Source organism: Anticarsia gemmatalis, chromosome 1 (assembly GCF_050436995.1).
Source record: "Anticarsia gemmatalis isolate Benzon Research Colony breed Stoneville strain chromosome 1, ilAntGemm2 primary, whole genome shotgun sequence".
Classification (NCBI taxonomy): Eukaryota; Metazoa; Arthropoda; class Insecta; order Lepidoptera; family Erebidae; genus Anticarsia; species Anticarsia gemmatalis.
Window position 1 is genome coordinate 12,002,579 of NC_134745.1, and position 16,632 is coordinate 12,019,210.

The 16,632-nt window shown below is 36.1% G+C and overlaps 2 protein-coding genes across 14 annotated transcripts in view; both read right to left on the bottom strand.

Annotated features, from left to right (window-relative positions):
• Window positions 1–5,785, bottom strand: part of Dhc93AB (Dynein heavy chain at 93AB) — a 41,240-nt gene extending 35,455 nt beyond the window's left edge. Inside the window, 11 exon segments of the mRNA XM_076128619.1 lie at window positions 23–171; window positions 240–501; window positions 729–918; window positions 1,181–1,335; window positions 1,478–1,588; window positions 1,700–2,215; window positions 3,355–3,566; window positions 3,766–3,918; window positions 4,158–4,380; window positions 5,182–5,339; window positions 5,473–5,785. Of these exon segments, the coding sequence (XP_075984734.1) occupies window positions 23–171; window positions 240–501; window positions 729–918; window positions 1,181–1,335; window positions 1,478–1,588; window positions 1,700–2,215; window positions 3,355–3,566; window positions 3,766–3,918; window positions 4,158–4,380; window positions 5,182–5,339; window positions 5,473–5,785 (2,442 nt within the window).
• A 3,922-nt stretch (window positions 5,786–9,707) lies between these two features.
• The window catches only part of Khc-73 (Kinesin heavy chain 73), a 136,408-nt gene continuing 129,483 nt past the window's right edge, over window positions 9,708–16,632 (bottom strand). For all 13 annotated transcript variants that reach the window (XM_076120149.1, XM_076120157.1, XM_076120116.1 and 10 more), the window contains 8 exons: window positions 15,791–15,924; window positions 15,422–15,548; window positions 14,858–15,340; window positions 14,521–14,666; window positions 14,180–14,321; window positions 13,750–13,908; window positions 13,419–13,571; window positions 9,708–13,314 (listed from right to left, as the gene is read on the bottom strand). In XM_076120149.1, coding sequence (XP_075976264.1) covers window positions 13,229–13,314; window positions 13,419–13,571; window positions 13,750–13,908; window positions 14,180–14,321; window positions 14,521–14,666; window positions 14,858–15,340; window positions 15,422–15,548; window positions 15,791–15,924 — 1,430 coding nt within the window. In that variant the 3' untranslated portion in view covers window positions 9,708–13,228. The remainder of the gene's footprint in view (window positions 13,315–13,418; window positions 13,572–13,749; window positions 13,909–14,179; window positions 14,322–14,520; window positions 14,667–14,857; window positions 15,341–15,421; window positions 15,549–15,790; window positions 15,925–16,632) is intronic.

Sequence of the window (16,632 nt, forward strand, 5' to 3'; positions counted from 1 at the left end):
TAGTTTAATTTTATTACTGTACCTTTTTCCCTTCCTTCCTTTCAAACAAAGGTTGAACAGCCCAGTCCTTCATAACTAATTTAATCTCTACCAAGTTGTCTTGAATCTTCGACATTCTTTCAAATAAATTACCGACTAATGTATGGAGTTCTTGTAAATAACCCCAAAGATCTGAAAGACACATCGCAAAACATTATTGATATACTTTCTATCAACTTTGAAGTATGATGACAATTTACCTTTAGAATTCCAATTGAGTTCGTTCTGTGCCATTTCGATTCTCTGATCGATCGCTTTTATTTCGTCTTCTACTAAATCGAACTCGACTTTCTGACTGTTCTTTCTAATCTGGTTGTACCAATCTATAGTAATGCCCAAGTTGATTCTATACTGCCTGTAAGTTTCCTGTTTTTCGAATAAAGCTAGACTTTCTGGTGGTAGATCATTTGCGACATTTTCGTTTGTGCGTAAGTGATGTACTTCCTTTAGTACATCTAAAAGCTGAAAATAAAATAAGAAACAGATATATAATAGGTATACAAGGGCAAACAAATACAGGAGCAGCTGATCAGTGCTGTGCCCAGTACGGCGTTCACTGAGCTACAGTCCTTTGTTGCATATAACAGTACTGATTAGCTATTAAGTTCAGCGTTGTTTAAATGTTTTCTTAAAAAATAAATGGTCTAAATATAATTCAATTTAACATATGTTTCCTTATTATTATTTACCATAGGATGGAAGTTCAGCACCAAGTCCGAGCCTTGTCGAGCAAGAATCATGTTGTTAGATTTGTCCTCAATAATCTTGGCAACAGTCAGCGTCCAGTCATTGAAATACTTCTTCTTGAATTCGTCTATCTTCTCAATCAATTCCGCGTGCCTTATGAAAATTTTCTTCGCTTCATCCGTACCCTTTATCCTGGTTAGAGACAAAGAATCATTGATATTATATCCTTTCTAACATCTTACTTATCAACAGCAATTTTTTCACACGGTATTAGTATTTGGTCCAAAACATCCTGTGCGTTACCAAACTTTTTTATACAAACAGTGACAATTCGCAAATATTAAGGTTTAGTAAAGTATTATAAAACATGACCTTAAAGATAAAATGTGTTAATTCAGAAGAATATAAGCCAAATAATCAGCTTTCGCAATTTGCCCCACCCAACTATACTTACGGGTGCGGCAAATTGCGAAAGCTAGCTATAGGCTTGGTGATCCTTGTAGCTAGCGTCGTCATCCACAATAAGCCGCCGGCGATGGGGGGCATGTAAGCGTCCACTTCCATCATCCCGTACTTCTCAAGACGAGTGCTTTGTTCATTGAATAGTTCCTGAAAAGTTATTGTACATTGGGCCCGGTTTCCAGTCCAGGTAATTAACAATGTTTTAGGGAAAAGAAGAAACAGTAATCATAGTTAAGTAAACAAGGATCATCATTAGCATTTACTCTATAGTTTTATTGATATGACTTACTTCACAAACAACAATTTCTTTTTCAAGCATGACGATAATCTCGACATACTTTGCGGTGAATTCATTCCTGATCAAAGGTCGATCCAAAACAGAACCCACTACATCAATAAGCTGAAATTAAATGCATATTAGTTCAAGAAGTTACATAGTAATAAAAACTAATTTATTTATGTGAAATTGAGTTGTAAGTGTATAATCAGTGGTCGACATGCAATGCATTACCTTGAAGATGGATTCTAATGTGGAGCAATTATCGAACGATTCCACTAACACGGTCGAAAGTTTCAGATCTAAATCGATTATGTTTTCTTGAAACTCTTTGAAGTCTTCGTTGAATGTTTCATCATCTGGATCGAGTACATCGTAGGACTTTGATGCGAATCCATGGAAGTAAGCATCGAATTCGGCTGATATCTCCCTAATCTGGCCTCCGAGGACCCTTCCTTTCATACCACCGATCTCTATTTTCTCCAACTTTTGAAACTCTAATACAGTTTTGAAGAACCATTGAATCGTATTCAATCTATCGAGGAATTTATTCAATCTCTCGAATACGACATTAGGGTGGAATGTCCAAGGAATGACACGTCTTCCTTCAAAGTATTTTGGAAGGTTTTCCTTGAAATATTCGAAAGTCATCTTATATTTCTTCAGTATGTTTATCGTGACTTGGATTCTTTGAGTCGCTTCATCAATGTCACTGTGAAACAACGTTGTGGGGTCGAGGCATTTCTTAGCCTGGAAGAAGACAACTTGTTTTAGTAGATTATGTATAAGTTGCGATAATTTACAACTACAATTACGAAAGCTAAAGGCATAAAAACATAATTTGACTATTTATAAATAAGCAGAATAATAATATCGGAAAAATATAAAAGTATTTTCGTCAGCGACATCGATATCGTATGCCACGAACTTTACAATAGGCATTCGTTCCATGGTTTCGTGATAACCAGCTTGCTCGTAAAACAGTGAATTTATCCACGCTATGCCTGTGTCACGTGACATCCGAAATTAATAATTCATAGGTTTTTATTTGTATAGAGAATATCGCAGGTTGGTACCGGAATATGCAGCTATTTTTATGTAAACTTGTTTTAGGACTGATGCAAGGAAATCAAAGCGGTTTAATACACGTATGCAATACTTTAATCTTGGGCAAGTATAACTATTTGAATAAATTAGAAACGGTTTACCATATGGGCTTTAATTACACAAGTTGGTTAAGAATTTAACGTGTCCCTATAGATAAGTTTTCCTGAGTCAAAATAGAATTCGTTCCTATGCTAGGTGTGGTATATTTATTACCTTGACGCTACGTGATATGTTAGAATTCAGCAGAAATTAATGATAATGGAACTTTAATTGGCCAAGTTTTGCAAAGTTTACTACTGGGGGAATACAAATTGATGTATTTAGACTACACGCAGCATAGCAAAGGTATTTAACACAGTGCCAATCATAAAGTAGATGATTGGCATTCGATTTACTCACATCGCTCTAGCGGTTCTCTGCTACGATATGTGCCAACCGTCATAACAAGAATACTGTATAATTTTCATTGCGTGTCCGTCGCTCGCAATTAGCTGGTCGTAAAAGCTATTTTAACTAAACTGAATTTATTATTATTGGCCACCTAATCATTATTTTCAATACGCAGGAGGAAAATTCTGTTATAACTTTATAATTGATATTCTTTCAGCATATTGTCTGATTTTCTTCGCGTGTTCAATAAACTTCATATTATTACTTATTGCCATGTGAATTGCTATGATCGTTTCACAACAGATATACTGTTGTGCGTATTAAAACCTCTTTATAATAATAATATTATTATGTTACAAAATAAGATGAAACAAGATGTGTTTTTAACTAACCTGATAAATAAGTAAGTTGCAAATCTGCTTCAGCAGCACAATGAGTTTGGAAGAGCTGCAGTAATACTTGGAGTCTCTCCACACCATGCATATGACGTGGAATAAGGGACGGAATAACGGCAAACATTCTGTAAAGTCTGTGTCTTCGAGTGCTTGGAAGTGTTTCTCTAACGTGCGGAGGTAGAGGTCTATTTCACGAGCTTCGGCGAGCGCTGCAATTTAAAAGAGTTTTAAAATCAAAATCTTCTAAAAATATAACAATGTATAACTACGATTGTTACTACAAGCATAAAATTATAGGCCATGAGACATCGTCATGACATTTAATTCAGCTCACATGTAACCAATAATATTCAAGTGTAAGGAGTATGTAGACGAGCCTTTAAAAAAGCCAAGGAGTGTATTACAAACCTGATACAATATTCTTGAACAGTCTACTGAAGCAAGGATAGTATGCAGACGTAGTCTTCTCTAGAATAACTGCCATACACCTGACTCTCTCTGTACGGAGCTGATCGTAGATGTAGTTCAAGTTGCTTAGTCTTGACTTCCAAAATGCCAACTCTACAAAAACAATCAGGATTATTACATAAAGTAACTCTACTCGAAGAGGATAACTAAAAGACAATAAGAAATACGTTTAAACTAGGTGGAGTGGAATTTAAAAAATACAGTCGAATTGAGAACCTACTCCTTTTTTTGAAGTCGGTTAATAAAAACGAAAACCAAACAGGTCTCATAATGATATTTCCTAGTGTCCAATCACTTAAATGCTAGGAATTCTAAAGAATCTTAAAACTTACCAACAGTAGGCAACGGACTTTGTCCATTTTCAAAGGCAAGAGCAGAGTCCTCCATCATGACGTCATTGATCTGCTGCGCCCATTTGATGACGACTCCTTCTATAGCACTCTTCAGATACAGGTCCACCTCTTCTCCTCGCAACAAGCCCTTTTCAGCCTCGTGAACTAATTCTACTCCTACTGGCATCGGCAATACGGTTTGACCGTTTACTTTGCCTTTTACCTATGAGCAAAAATATACTTTATAAATATTGACGAATAATTTCTTTTTGGGAGATTGTTTGTCGTTATAAAAATCTGGACACTATTGGATTACCCAGAAATCAAAGTAAAGGAAATTAGTAATTTAACAATCTTATGGAATTTTTAAGTAGGTAATTTATCAAACGATAACTTGTACGTAATACAAAAAGAATCCACTATATTTTTTGTATTGCGTACCGACTTAAAATACCCTTAGCTAAAAGGCTAGTAGCCACGAAATTATCATACCATGAGGTATTCTAAAGGGTTCGATTTCCTCCCTTGAGACATTAATATCACGTTACCTAACTTTAATAGATTACAATATCATTAGAAAGCTGTCGGCCCTACAGTAAATTGAATATTTATACGTAATATCTTACCTAACGCAGTAGCGAGATTACCGTGTTAATTGAATATTATAATTAACGATAGCAATTAATTTCCCTTTAACACTCACTACGTACCTACTCGAAATCGGTTTATGAATAAATTTCAATTGGAATATTCGTATAAAAGTGGCAAAAGCTCATTTGTAGTTGCATTTACTGATCAGTTAACGAACCATATGTTAAGCAACCCTTAGAACGAAAACACCATAAATGGGTAGCCGTCAGCGATTTGATTTGAAAAGAGTTTGACACGAAATTACAGTCCCGATTGCTGTCAATTAAGACGACATTCATTAAGCCATGTCAAAGCCCTCGGGTGGCTTAATAAATTTCGACACTCCGTTGATCACTAAGCATACGATAAATAAAGTACACAAATCTCCTCTTACCTCATATACTGTGCTCTTAAGGTTGTGGATCTGTTTGAGAATGTCCTGCGAGACAACTAAAGGCCATCCCTCGTGGTTAAGCGGATTTGATAGCAGAGGCACGAACACTTCATCTACTAACGCCGCTAATTCGTCTATCAATCTGGGCGCCAGGTCGCCTAAACAATTGAACATAAAGTCATTACTGACTAGTCTGCCTACCACGAATATTGTTATATCTTAACGTTTACGATCGATACCTTCAAGGGAATAAGGATTTTTCTACCGAATAATAGGTATAAGTAGACTTACCAAATATGACCATCTGCGCACAATTCTCTTTCGGGACAACATCTGGCTTTTTCTTTACAAAGTAGACAGCTTTGTTCTTCAAATAACAAGGGAATGAGATGACCGGCACCAACTGCAACGCGTGGGTTAATACCACGACTAGAAGGATAGGAAACGGACGGTCTACGAAGTCTTTCAACGTAGACCTGTGCTCTTCTATACCCAATACCCTCATCCATTTTTCTGGCTTTAGCTTCAATGACTTTACGGCGTAAGAACCTATGAATTCAAAACGAGGATCCTGATTGGACGAAGATGGACCCGGTTGGTCCATCTTTGAAAATAATTGAAGATTTTCAAGTCATTTTTTGTAAGGCTTGCGTCTGCTTCGCCGGTTAGAACGTCTTTGATAAAGTGCGGGTGGCTAAACGCAGAGCTTGGCAAATGGCAAGTCACGCAAGTCCCAATGGCATACCATTATGGAACGATGTCTCCTTTGTAACGAGCCATCGGCATCGCTATACTAAAATAGATTAACGTACCGTGTACAAAACATAGCATTGAAGCTTTCTGAAATATGATTAACTCTACTTAAGGTAGTTATATCGCTACTTCGGGGAAGAAAGGGCGTAAAAGCCAAAATAGCAACTTTACAGGGGAGCGAAAAAACGATTTTTTTTTTTAATTTTGGAAAATAACTTTTTTTCCAATAGAGTTAAATTCGAATGAATTGGTGATATTTACTTGCATTTAAGTGCTCTTTAATATCAAGAAGCTTAATTTTAATTAGACCTTATGGTTTAGAAGATAGGATGGATTTACGACCCAAAATTTTAATAAAAATGGCTTTTACACCGTCTATAAATACGTACTATAGGACGTAAATCCACAAATATCTATAATGCTAACATACATCGTATCGTATAAACCATCTTTAGACAGTGAAAAGGTCGTAATGACTGCACCACTTATAACAATTATCGTGAGTAAACCTACAATTATTATAATTTTGTAAGATTTAATGTGGTGAATATTGAAATTAAGGTGCATAGAAGCTCAAAATAATAGCATAATAATTATTATTATCTGATTTATCATAGTTCTATATTACAAAATTTATTATAACGAATTAGGTTACCTACCTGTTAAGTTAAATGCACACGATTCATTAATAGTGAAACAAAAGAAAAGATTTAATTGAATTGAACTTTGATTATTTTCATTAATTTAAATTTTAAGTTAACTGTGATAAATAATTACTATCATCTAATAAAAAGTAAGAAAACGAAACAAAAAACAGAAAAGGAAATAGAAAAAAAAGAAGACTACTAATTATTGTCAATTTGATTTGATTTATGAATGAATAAAACTGATTTGCATCTTATCTAAATTTATTTATTTAATACACCAATACCTACCTAGTAGAATAAATTACAAACATACCATTTTTTTATACTATTTTATCAATTTTAGTTAATTTATACGTAATAAATATTGTATTTACGACCAAATATTCTTTCATACTATGGTGATACGCCCTTATTAATTTGAAATAATGAAATAATGTCATATACGTCAATTTTTAGGTTTTGGTGAGAAAAAAATCATGGGGGTAAAAGCCAATTTTTTGGGAATATTGAAATTTTAAATATACAGATCGATAGAGCGTCGAAAACTAAACAAAGTTGCATTATTAACTCATTTTGGCCAAAAGTGGCTTTTACGCCCTTTCTTCCCCGAAGTAGCGATATCTGAATCTAATAATCGTTTTGACATCATGACGTACATTGACTCCAGAAAGGCAGCACAGAAACAAATCAATGATTTTATTTTGATAGCAGACAACTTGAACTGAGACAGGCTGAGACCCAAATATGTTTGTCTGAAATGAGTTGTAAAATTTACAGAAGGTATAGATGAACCACAAGAAATGAATTTGTCTACTTTGGTATAATATAATAAGATGCAACGAGTCAATTGCTTAAAGAATGACCCAAAATGTTTACCTACTATTTAAAATTGAGTAAGATATAGTGTCATATGAGTAATCGTCCATAAGACAGACGTTATTTTGTAATCTGCTGTCCGTACATTGGCAGTAAGTGGGCACGAGCGCGTACCAGGCTCAGCGCGCGCCGCCCCGCGCCCGCCGGCAAGATGACACTCGCGCGACGTCGCCCAGGAATAAGGTCAACTGTCGCTTCTACGTGCTTTTGTTCCCCAAGTACAAGCTTTAGCGGAATTGATAACGCAAGGGGTCTTGTACAACATTTCGCTAAAGTTCGTACCATTTGATACGAAATAAATAGGTTTCAAAGCCAAAGGTAGGTAATCTAGTCAACAAAATCATCGAAGTACCTACGCTTACAAACATCGACAAAAAATGTCTTTGTCAAATCGTCCGATGGCACAGTCCATATTAAGTATATGGTTTTGACGTCAAATTACAATTCTATTATTCGTTAGATAAGTGTAAGTTATTGTAGACAACAATTTTATCATCTGCCAGTCGTTATTCCTGGTGGAGTACCTAACCAAATCAATTAAATTCTGCTATGCAGCTGAATACTCGTTGTTCCGTAGGTTCTTCAAATACACATGTTCTGACTAGGTTGCCTGCAAAGACAGGACATGTTTTGGATTTGTGGAGGTCAAGGAAAAGTTGAATATTGTTATAGGAGTATACAGCACATTATTGAATTTTTCAAAATCGCTGCTACAGACTGTATTTAAGTATAGCTATTACACTTACCTACTTACTAATAATAGGTACCAACAGGAATATTAGAGTGTATCTTCTTTCTTTTTAGCTCTATTTAGCATCTTTTCCGTATTAAATTTATCTAAATGAAATAAAAAATAGCTAAACTGCTGGGTTGGGTGCAAAGTCCCCTCCCGTAATGAGGGAGAGATTAGGTCTTGAGTCCATCACGCTAGCCAAGTTTGGGTTGGGGACTTAATCTTAACCTTCTTAAAATTCATCAAATTCAAAGTTTCGAAACTAAACTTCCCCGCTTTCTCTTCTATCTTGTTACATAGCTATTTTCCGTTAACTGAAACACTGAACTAATATTTATGTAAGCTTTATAGTCACCGTTTACCTTCCTAAATTATGAGCTGCCATGTCGATTGCTACTTCATTTATTTACTTCACTGTTACGTAAAATTCTGCATGTTAACGATTGTAATACTTACACAATAAAACAATGTTTTCCTTTCACGCACGGAAGATTATCCTTTCTGTAAGTACCTAGTTGTATATTATAGAAAAATAAATATGTATGCATTTGAATAAAGTAAGCAAAGTCTTTAGGGATTTTAGCAAGTCGCGTTCATTGGTGTCTGCTTGTCCTTATGGACGGGATAATAAAGGCATGATATTCTGTATGTTTTCGTAGTTATATAATTCGTGTAGGTAAGTAGTAAATAGTATTTGGTTAGGAACAATCGTGAAATAATTGTCAAATTAGTAAAAGATTTATTTATTAAAAATATATCGTCGAAAATTTTTACGCCAATTTATGATTTTATCATACTATATTTTGAAGCCCTCGCAAAACTACTAGAAAAATAATTAAAAAACACTTCTATACAATTTCGTAATACATAACAATTTTATAATATATAATATAACTTACTGAGAAAGGGCATCAAATTCGCATAAGTTAATTTTCCAGCCACAATTACCACGATTTTGATTTTAGACAATGCAAGATACTAATTTTCGCGCCAATTACTCATTGAAGGAAAAAGAGTAAATTAAAAATAATTTCGTTATTTTTTATCGAAGAATTGCTCGGTCAGCGGTGCCGCTGGTGCATTATTTATATTTTTTTTTATCATATTCCTATTCAAAATCTTTAAATATTACTAAATAACTAGGTAGTATCTACCTATTCTACATTCCATGTTACTCTCTAGTCTTTTAAATATTTCTATTTCGTATACTTACGAACGTGCATCACTAGCGCCACCTACAGTCAGGATCTTTCTCCAACACCGTCAATATAGCTACAATAATAGTTAATTTCTAGAAAGTAATCTCATGATGAACCTTGGTAAAATCTACAGACTAGACGTAGGATATACTATAGTTGATTTTTGTTTACGCTAGGCGTCTAAACTTTACTACTATAGAATTAACTAAATATTGCTATAATCCGTAGAATATTTAAATTTATTCATATTGAATCTAGTTCTACTCGGGTTCTAAGTTATAAGGGTAAACTACTAAAATCTACAAAGAAATACCAACATTAATATTTTATAATACATTTATTGATAATGACAGCGATGGTTGACTCGAACTTGCTACTTGGCAAAAATATTTCCACTAGAAGTGAACTATTTTTGTATTTAAATATTAAAATCTCTTTATTATGCTTTATGTGTATAGTAATGAAGATGCAACCATCTATGCTACAATGTAGCTGCCTATTTATCACAAAAAGAATTAGTAATACATACATTATTTTGTCATTTATTTATTTTACACTTTCCAATTCTGGCAAATTAATTTACTTAAATATCACCTCTACGCTAAAATAAAATCCATGCAAGTCACAATTTCATAAAATAATATTACATTCACATTCGTAAAAGCGTGTGATATCTTGAATTGACTGCGAATAATACACACAATTTTCTATAATGAAATAATAATAAACAACAAATTATTTCATTTACCTAAAAACTATTTGTTTAAAACAAAAGCACAGCACATGGTCAGCTTAATTTCTAAAAATTAAATTAGGACCTACGAGACGCTGCTTTTAAGGTCACTATTTGCCTAAACCTAGGAGCCCTAGTGATTCCGATACACTAACTCGACCCCACGTATCTTCACGCTTCGCTCGTCCTCGGCGCTTCACTCAGACAGCTAGTCCTTTGCCCGTGTTCTACCAAACTACTGGACATAAGCACATCGAGAGTTTCAAAGACACATCCTACTATATTTGAAAATACGTATATTTCATTTAGATTTTTTTAACGTCGACTACACATTGAGCTGTCCTAGTTAGGGCCAGATTTATTTATTACAATGGTAAATATACTTTTACATTCAAAGTTAAAAATCGTAAAATGCAAAATAAACGCCATTTAAGTCGCATTCTGTAGTTAAAAATCTAACTAATCATCGATAAATACTACTGAACTTTTGCTAGAACGATAAATGTATAGAAAAAATGGAATGTTTAAGTACGACAGTCTAATAAGCATTCGATATAATGTAAATCGTGATAACTCTATGTATGTGTGACAAATATGATGTCAGTCAATGCTTACAAATTATTCGGGCCGCGGTCCCACTGCGAGGTGTGCCGGCTGACGTCACAACATCAACGGTAACAACAAACATGTCTAGCTCATCGCCGTGCAACATTACGCTCCGGTGATCTCGCTATGGGATTGCGGCCCCACTAAAAATTGGCATTAAATTCTCGAGTGCATACTTTTGAGACAGCTGTTTTAATATTTTTGAATAACATTTTAATATTAATAACTTACATTTAAATGTAAATATACATATGTTTACAGAGGTATTCGTTGACGTCACACGTTGGAATGCAACGCGGCGCTCACGCTCACAACAACACATTCGATGATACGTTTAGATGCGATGGGTTCTAGAATATTCTACGATGTGACGTCACAGAATGGCCCTCGAGGAATGGAGGCAAGTGGCGGACTATGAATGAACGCTGAAAGTGGGACTTACAAACACTAGTAAATAACCAGGCGTGTTACTCTATTTGTGTACTCATTTAGTGTACTTACGAACGATTACTTTACTAAAAGGATGGAATATACATTAGGTGATCTAAGACTATTGCTCCGTATTACCACGGAGCGAACAATGTGGACATTACCTAATACGATTACACGCGCACTATGCCGCTACAATATATCTTGATAATTTATCCAAATTAGGCATTATTCAAAAATTAAACTATAACTCCTCATATTACTATTATGGAGAGAACATCGATTAAGATTTTTGTTTCACTAATTACAGATAGATACCTCATCGATTTATTGTTCGAATGTGGATGGAGATAATAAATTGAGGACAATTTTTATAGTGACATTTTTTAATTTACAGAATGCCGATTCACGACTACATTTACATAAGTTTTCGAATATACACAACCTAATCGATATAATGTGTGTGGCGCAAGTGAAGGGCGAGCTTCGACCCGCAGTCGACCACTACTGTCAAGACTGGCGCCAAAAATGACGATCAAAAATTTAATATTAGAATAGAAACCATTGTTACTAGTATTTTAGTCGAATTTTAAGCAATTAAATGGCAGTATTGATTACATTTAGAGTCTCGCCGATCACCTGCGCCTTACAACGGTACGTCAATGTTTGGGCTTCAGTTATATTCGTCAGTGGCTGTTGTTTAGTGTACTAAGTACAAAAGTCTTTTACAAGGACGAAGATGTAATATTGGACGATTTCATTAACTACTTGAGTTACACCTTTAAATAAAAGGGGCAAAAGCAGGCGTCGAAATAAAAAAATAATATAATATGTTTTTAAATAGTTAGGTGGCAAGATACTATCACAATCGAAACTGGCAATCGTGTGTTCAACACAAAATGCACCTGAGCAGTTTGAAGTAAAGAGTTAGAATTATTTATGTGCGAGTGAAACACATGAATCGTGACTTCTTATACACGCAACTACTTCCAATCATAACTTTATACAGAGCTAGAACGAACAAGTACACTATGTATAATATTCATTCTGTCAATTTATTATCAGTGGAAGTAGTTTTGAGTTTATAATGTTCAATTCTCAAGAAGATGATGAGGTGAGGTTAGAAGGTTTAGAATAACGATAGATAGTCGCGTCAGCGCTCACAAGCTCCACTCGACACGTTATAAAAAATGTCATATAAAATGCAACAGTGTGAAGAGAAAGAGTAAAACGTCAAAACCACAGAAGTTATATTCTCAGTGCAGAATATAAAACTGTGCGAGTCACACGATGTGAAGCGTAGAAACTAGAGTCCATGAGCTAAATACATAAATAAGTATACATTACCGTAACAACTATCACCACAAACTATACAAAAATTTATACAAATAACTTAATAAACGATACGACAATCACCGATTGCAAATAATAATACACACACAAATTCACATATTTACATGAATTCCAAATAATGATAAAATTAAATCACATATTAATAATTCCATATTTATATTTACAAATATTTCAAAATAATTTCATTTAATTCATAATACGATAAAAATAAAACGACGGTACTGTCACATACAAAGGTGGTAACTACAAATGTAAATGCACATCAAATATCGTCGTGATATTGTATGCGATTTTACTTTCGCATCTTCTCACTTGTGTACGTGACTGTAGATAACAGGGCGGCGACATACTTCCGAGGTCATCCTTTAGTACATCGAAAGTCACAAACCGGAAACGTCAAAACGTATCTGCGATATTCTATTGCCAACGTCAATAGAACCGAGACTCCGTTTCCCCAGCTTCGTCCCCGACGAATAACAAACTAAAGCGAATAATATTGCTTGTAAATATTCAAACAAACATCTACAATACATATAAGCACCATACACGTTACATGACTGCAACAAAAAATGCGGATACTATGATACAAGTAGTGTGGGACGTTAGTTTAAATTCGGTCCGATACATTGGCGGCTTTGTCCGCGTTCCCGGGAGGTGGATGTCGACGGAGCGAGCGATGGAAGCGGTGTCGATGAGCTCGCTCTCAGGTGACGGTGGTCTATTTGCTAACTCTAGTTTTGGTGCCGACGGCATTTATGCTGTCGCCGCGACTTCTTGATCTGTGTAAGTTGTGTAGGCCTTCTCCTGAAAAAACAAACATAAAATGAACACACCTCAACACGCATTGAACTTTTATTTTATAAGAGCGCAGTAATAACTAAGTGTAAGTAATATAAATATATACGTACCCTTGCTAGTGGCGCGTTTGAGCTCTGTCTCGCGGAAGGCGCGCGCGGATCGTCCGCGGCGGTCCTGCACGAGCTTGTCGGGCCGCACGAAGATACCGTGCCGCGCCCGACATTCGAAGTACCGCGTGCCGCCAACTGAACCGTCATTCTTGCCTGCAAGTTTATACATAAATAATGAGATTTTAATTAACTCAAAAAAAACGAAAAAACCTTTAATTCAATTCTAGTCTAATTCGTCGAATAAAATTATTTGAGAAAGGAAAAATATACTGCTTCTTAAACTACTACACACTACAACTAAATAATAGATTGTTAAGTAATGTGTACGGACCGGTAGGTGCGTCAAGCTCGACGCCGATCCATGTGCCGTTCGCGAAATGCGTGGGCCCGGCGTAGGCGATGACGCCCGTGCTGGAGCTCAGCCGCAGCTGCACGCTCTCGCCCACGCACATCCACGCCTGCAGCGCGGGGGACTCGCTCGATGACTCGTCTGATGTAACAAAACAAATTATATTTTTGTTCAAATTAAAACTCAACGTAATTAAAAATAATTGTGAAGAAAAGATGTAGATAATTAATATATAACCTAAACGATGAAAAAACAAATATTTATAACATTTTTCATTTCCACTTGCAAAAACTGTCGATTATTTCACTAGTCGTAATAAACGACAAACATTGAAAAGTAGTTATAGCAAAAATGTTCAATAGTTAGTTCATATTTTTAATATTGGATCAATAAGTGACAAGTTAAACTTTACCATCTCCAATTCGCTCGGTGGACGAAGCAGGAGTCTCGTGCAACGCAGGAGGCGGGTCGTGGTGCGAGCGCGGCCGCCCGCTCGGGAACGAGGCGCGCGCCGCGCTGCGGGCACTGCTGCCACCCGCCCGACGACGAACAACCTGCAAACGAAATTTATACATTGTAAACTTATATAGCCTGAATATTTACCAAATCGATTTAATGTAACAATATTTTTTCTTCATAGTTAATCTTACGAAGTTAATCAATCAACCTGGCTAAAAAACCGTTATTTTAACTACAGCGACCACTGCAATATAAAGACAAACATGATATAAGTAACTACTGAAAAGCATTTACCTTGCCGGCCGGCAACTGAGTCTTAACGACAGGCTGGTCGGGTCCGGGTGACGCGGAGTCGCTCTCGCCAACTGAGGATGCCTCGCGACTTCGCTCCGCTGACTGACTCGACTGTTCTGAGCTCACTGACTCTACTTCAGCTTCGCCTAAAAGTTGCAAACGCATTATAAAACGCGAACACAAACGCACTGTTGGGCGTACATAATTAATTTATCCATTGACAACTTAAACACAAACACTTTCTTTAGTAGCTAAGATTTTCGTTCGGTAAAGCTAACATACTGTATTATATAGCTGTAAAGCTATTTATCTTCCAAAGAAAGTGGTAGAAACTTACCAAAAGAAGTATCATGTGACACATCATTCGAATCGTTCGTCTGATCATGGTTCGCGTCCCCATTCAACTGCGCATTATCAACGCTTTTACTCTGACTAGTCAACACTGCGCTCTCCACTGGTAAAGCTCCCAAAGGATCCACTAACTGTCCCTTTTGTTCCTCCTCTTTAGCGGCCTCTTCGCAATCCCTCAAGAACGGGTTAATACGATTTCTAGAGCCAGGCGTAAGTACTGGGGTTTTCGCTTTCTCATACAACGATTCATCTAACTCTTGTTTGGACTCCACGATGTCGGCTTTCAAATCGTTGATGTCGTTCCTCAGTTCTGTGATCTCGTTCCTGAGGCCGAGCATCGAGTTCTTTGTTCGACTGATGTGTGTGTAGTCCATTGTTTTGTCGAAGTCTGGTGTTTCATCCACCGACATGCTCCGGATTGATAGTGTGTCGTCATTCGTTAGGTTCGTTGATGAAACTGCTTGGGATCCTGGAAATAAGTAATGCAAATATGAGAATAGAGCATTATTTATTATTAATCTGTATATTTTAATGTTAAAGTGTCACTCACCATATCCGCTAGAGGATATCGATGGCGAGTTCTTGTTAGGTACACGTTCGCACGCGAGCTCGTGCAGTGAATCTAACGTCTTCGATGTAGGCAGGAACCCACGGGATGTGGCGCGGCTACGCGTACGCTAAAACACAAACAATTATGAATATTATTTTATCAATTTAAAGTCGCCTCTTAAACTGGCAGTCAATATTTTACGGTGTAACGCCCGTTATTCTTTTAGGTATGTCGAAGAAAACACTAACAGAATCACAAAGAGAATTTTTTAGTTATGTATGAGACGAACCCTGCAAAATAACTAAATTTTTTTTCGAACGAAGAAATTCGGACCTATTATATTTAAATATTGTTGAGTTTTGTGCTTACTTGTGACCGAGGCGTAGTGAGTTCATCAATAGGAGCGGACTCCGGTTCAGAATGCGAGTCCTCATCGTTACGTCGTCCCGGCTCCTCGTGCAACGTCGTCATACGCAAACCCAACTTGCCACTGGCTGGAGACGCTGTAACATTAACATACTATCAATACTATGATATAACTATATAGGAATAGATGCCATTATTCCTTGTCGAAAATGTTCTAGCAATTCACGAATGGGTAACTTAAAATGTCCTCGTAGTTTGTCAAACGGTTTCTTTTCACGAACGCATACGCAATAGGTTACGTATGCGTCCGTAAACACAAAAAATTAAAAACTTAAAACTTCGAACATTTGCTTTTCTTTTTTAAAACCTTTCATATCAATGTGTCTTTGTGAATTGCCAGAATTAAAATCAAAATAAAGTATGGAGCAGAAGATTCGTGTACAGCATTGCCCACTCGAAACCAGAAACGTGAGTGTGACGTCATTCGATAAAGGCCTTTTTGTAGAAGTGTGCGTTAAGCTTAAATTCTCTTCGCAAATATAAACTATGCAATCTTCAATTAGATTTTTTTTCTGACTTCTTGGACATAAATCGCTATAACTCAGCTAATATAGTTTCAATGTATTTCAATTATATATAAAAACCTGTCGGAGAAAATACTCTTTCTATTAGTGAAAACCGCATCAAAATCCGTTGCGTAGTTTTAAAGTTTTATGCATACGAAGGGACTACAGACAAAATGGGCGACTTTGTTTTATACTATGTAGTGATGCAATTTTTGTGAGGTATCGCTTTGACACCATAGTTATTCTTATTTATTTTGTAGACGTAAGTAAATTAAGTTT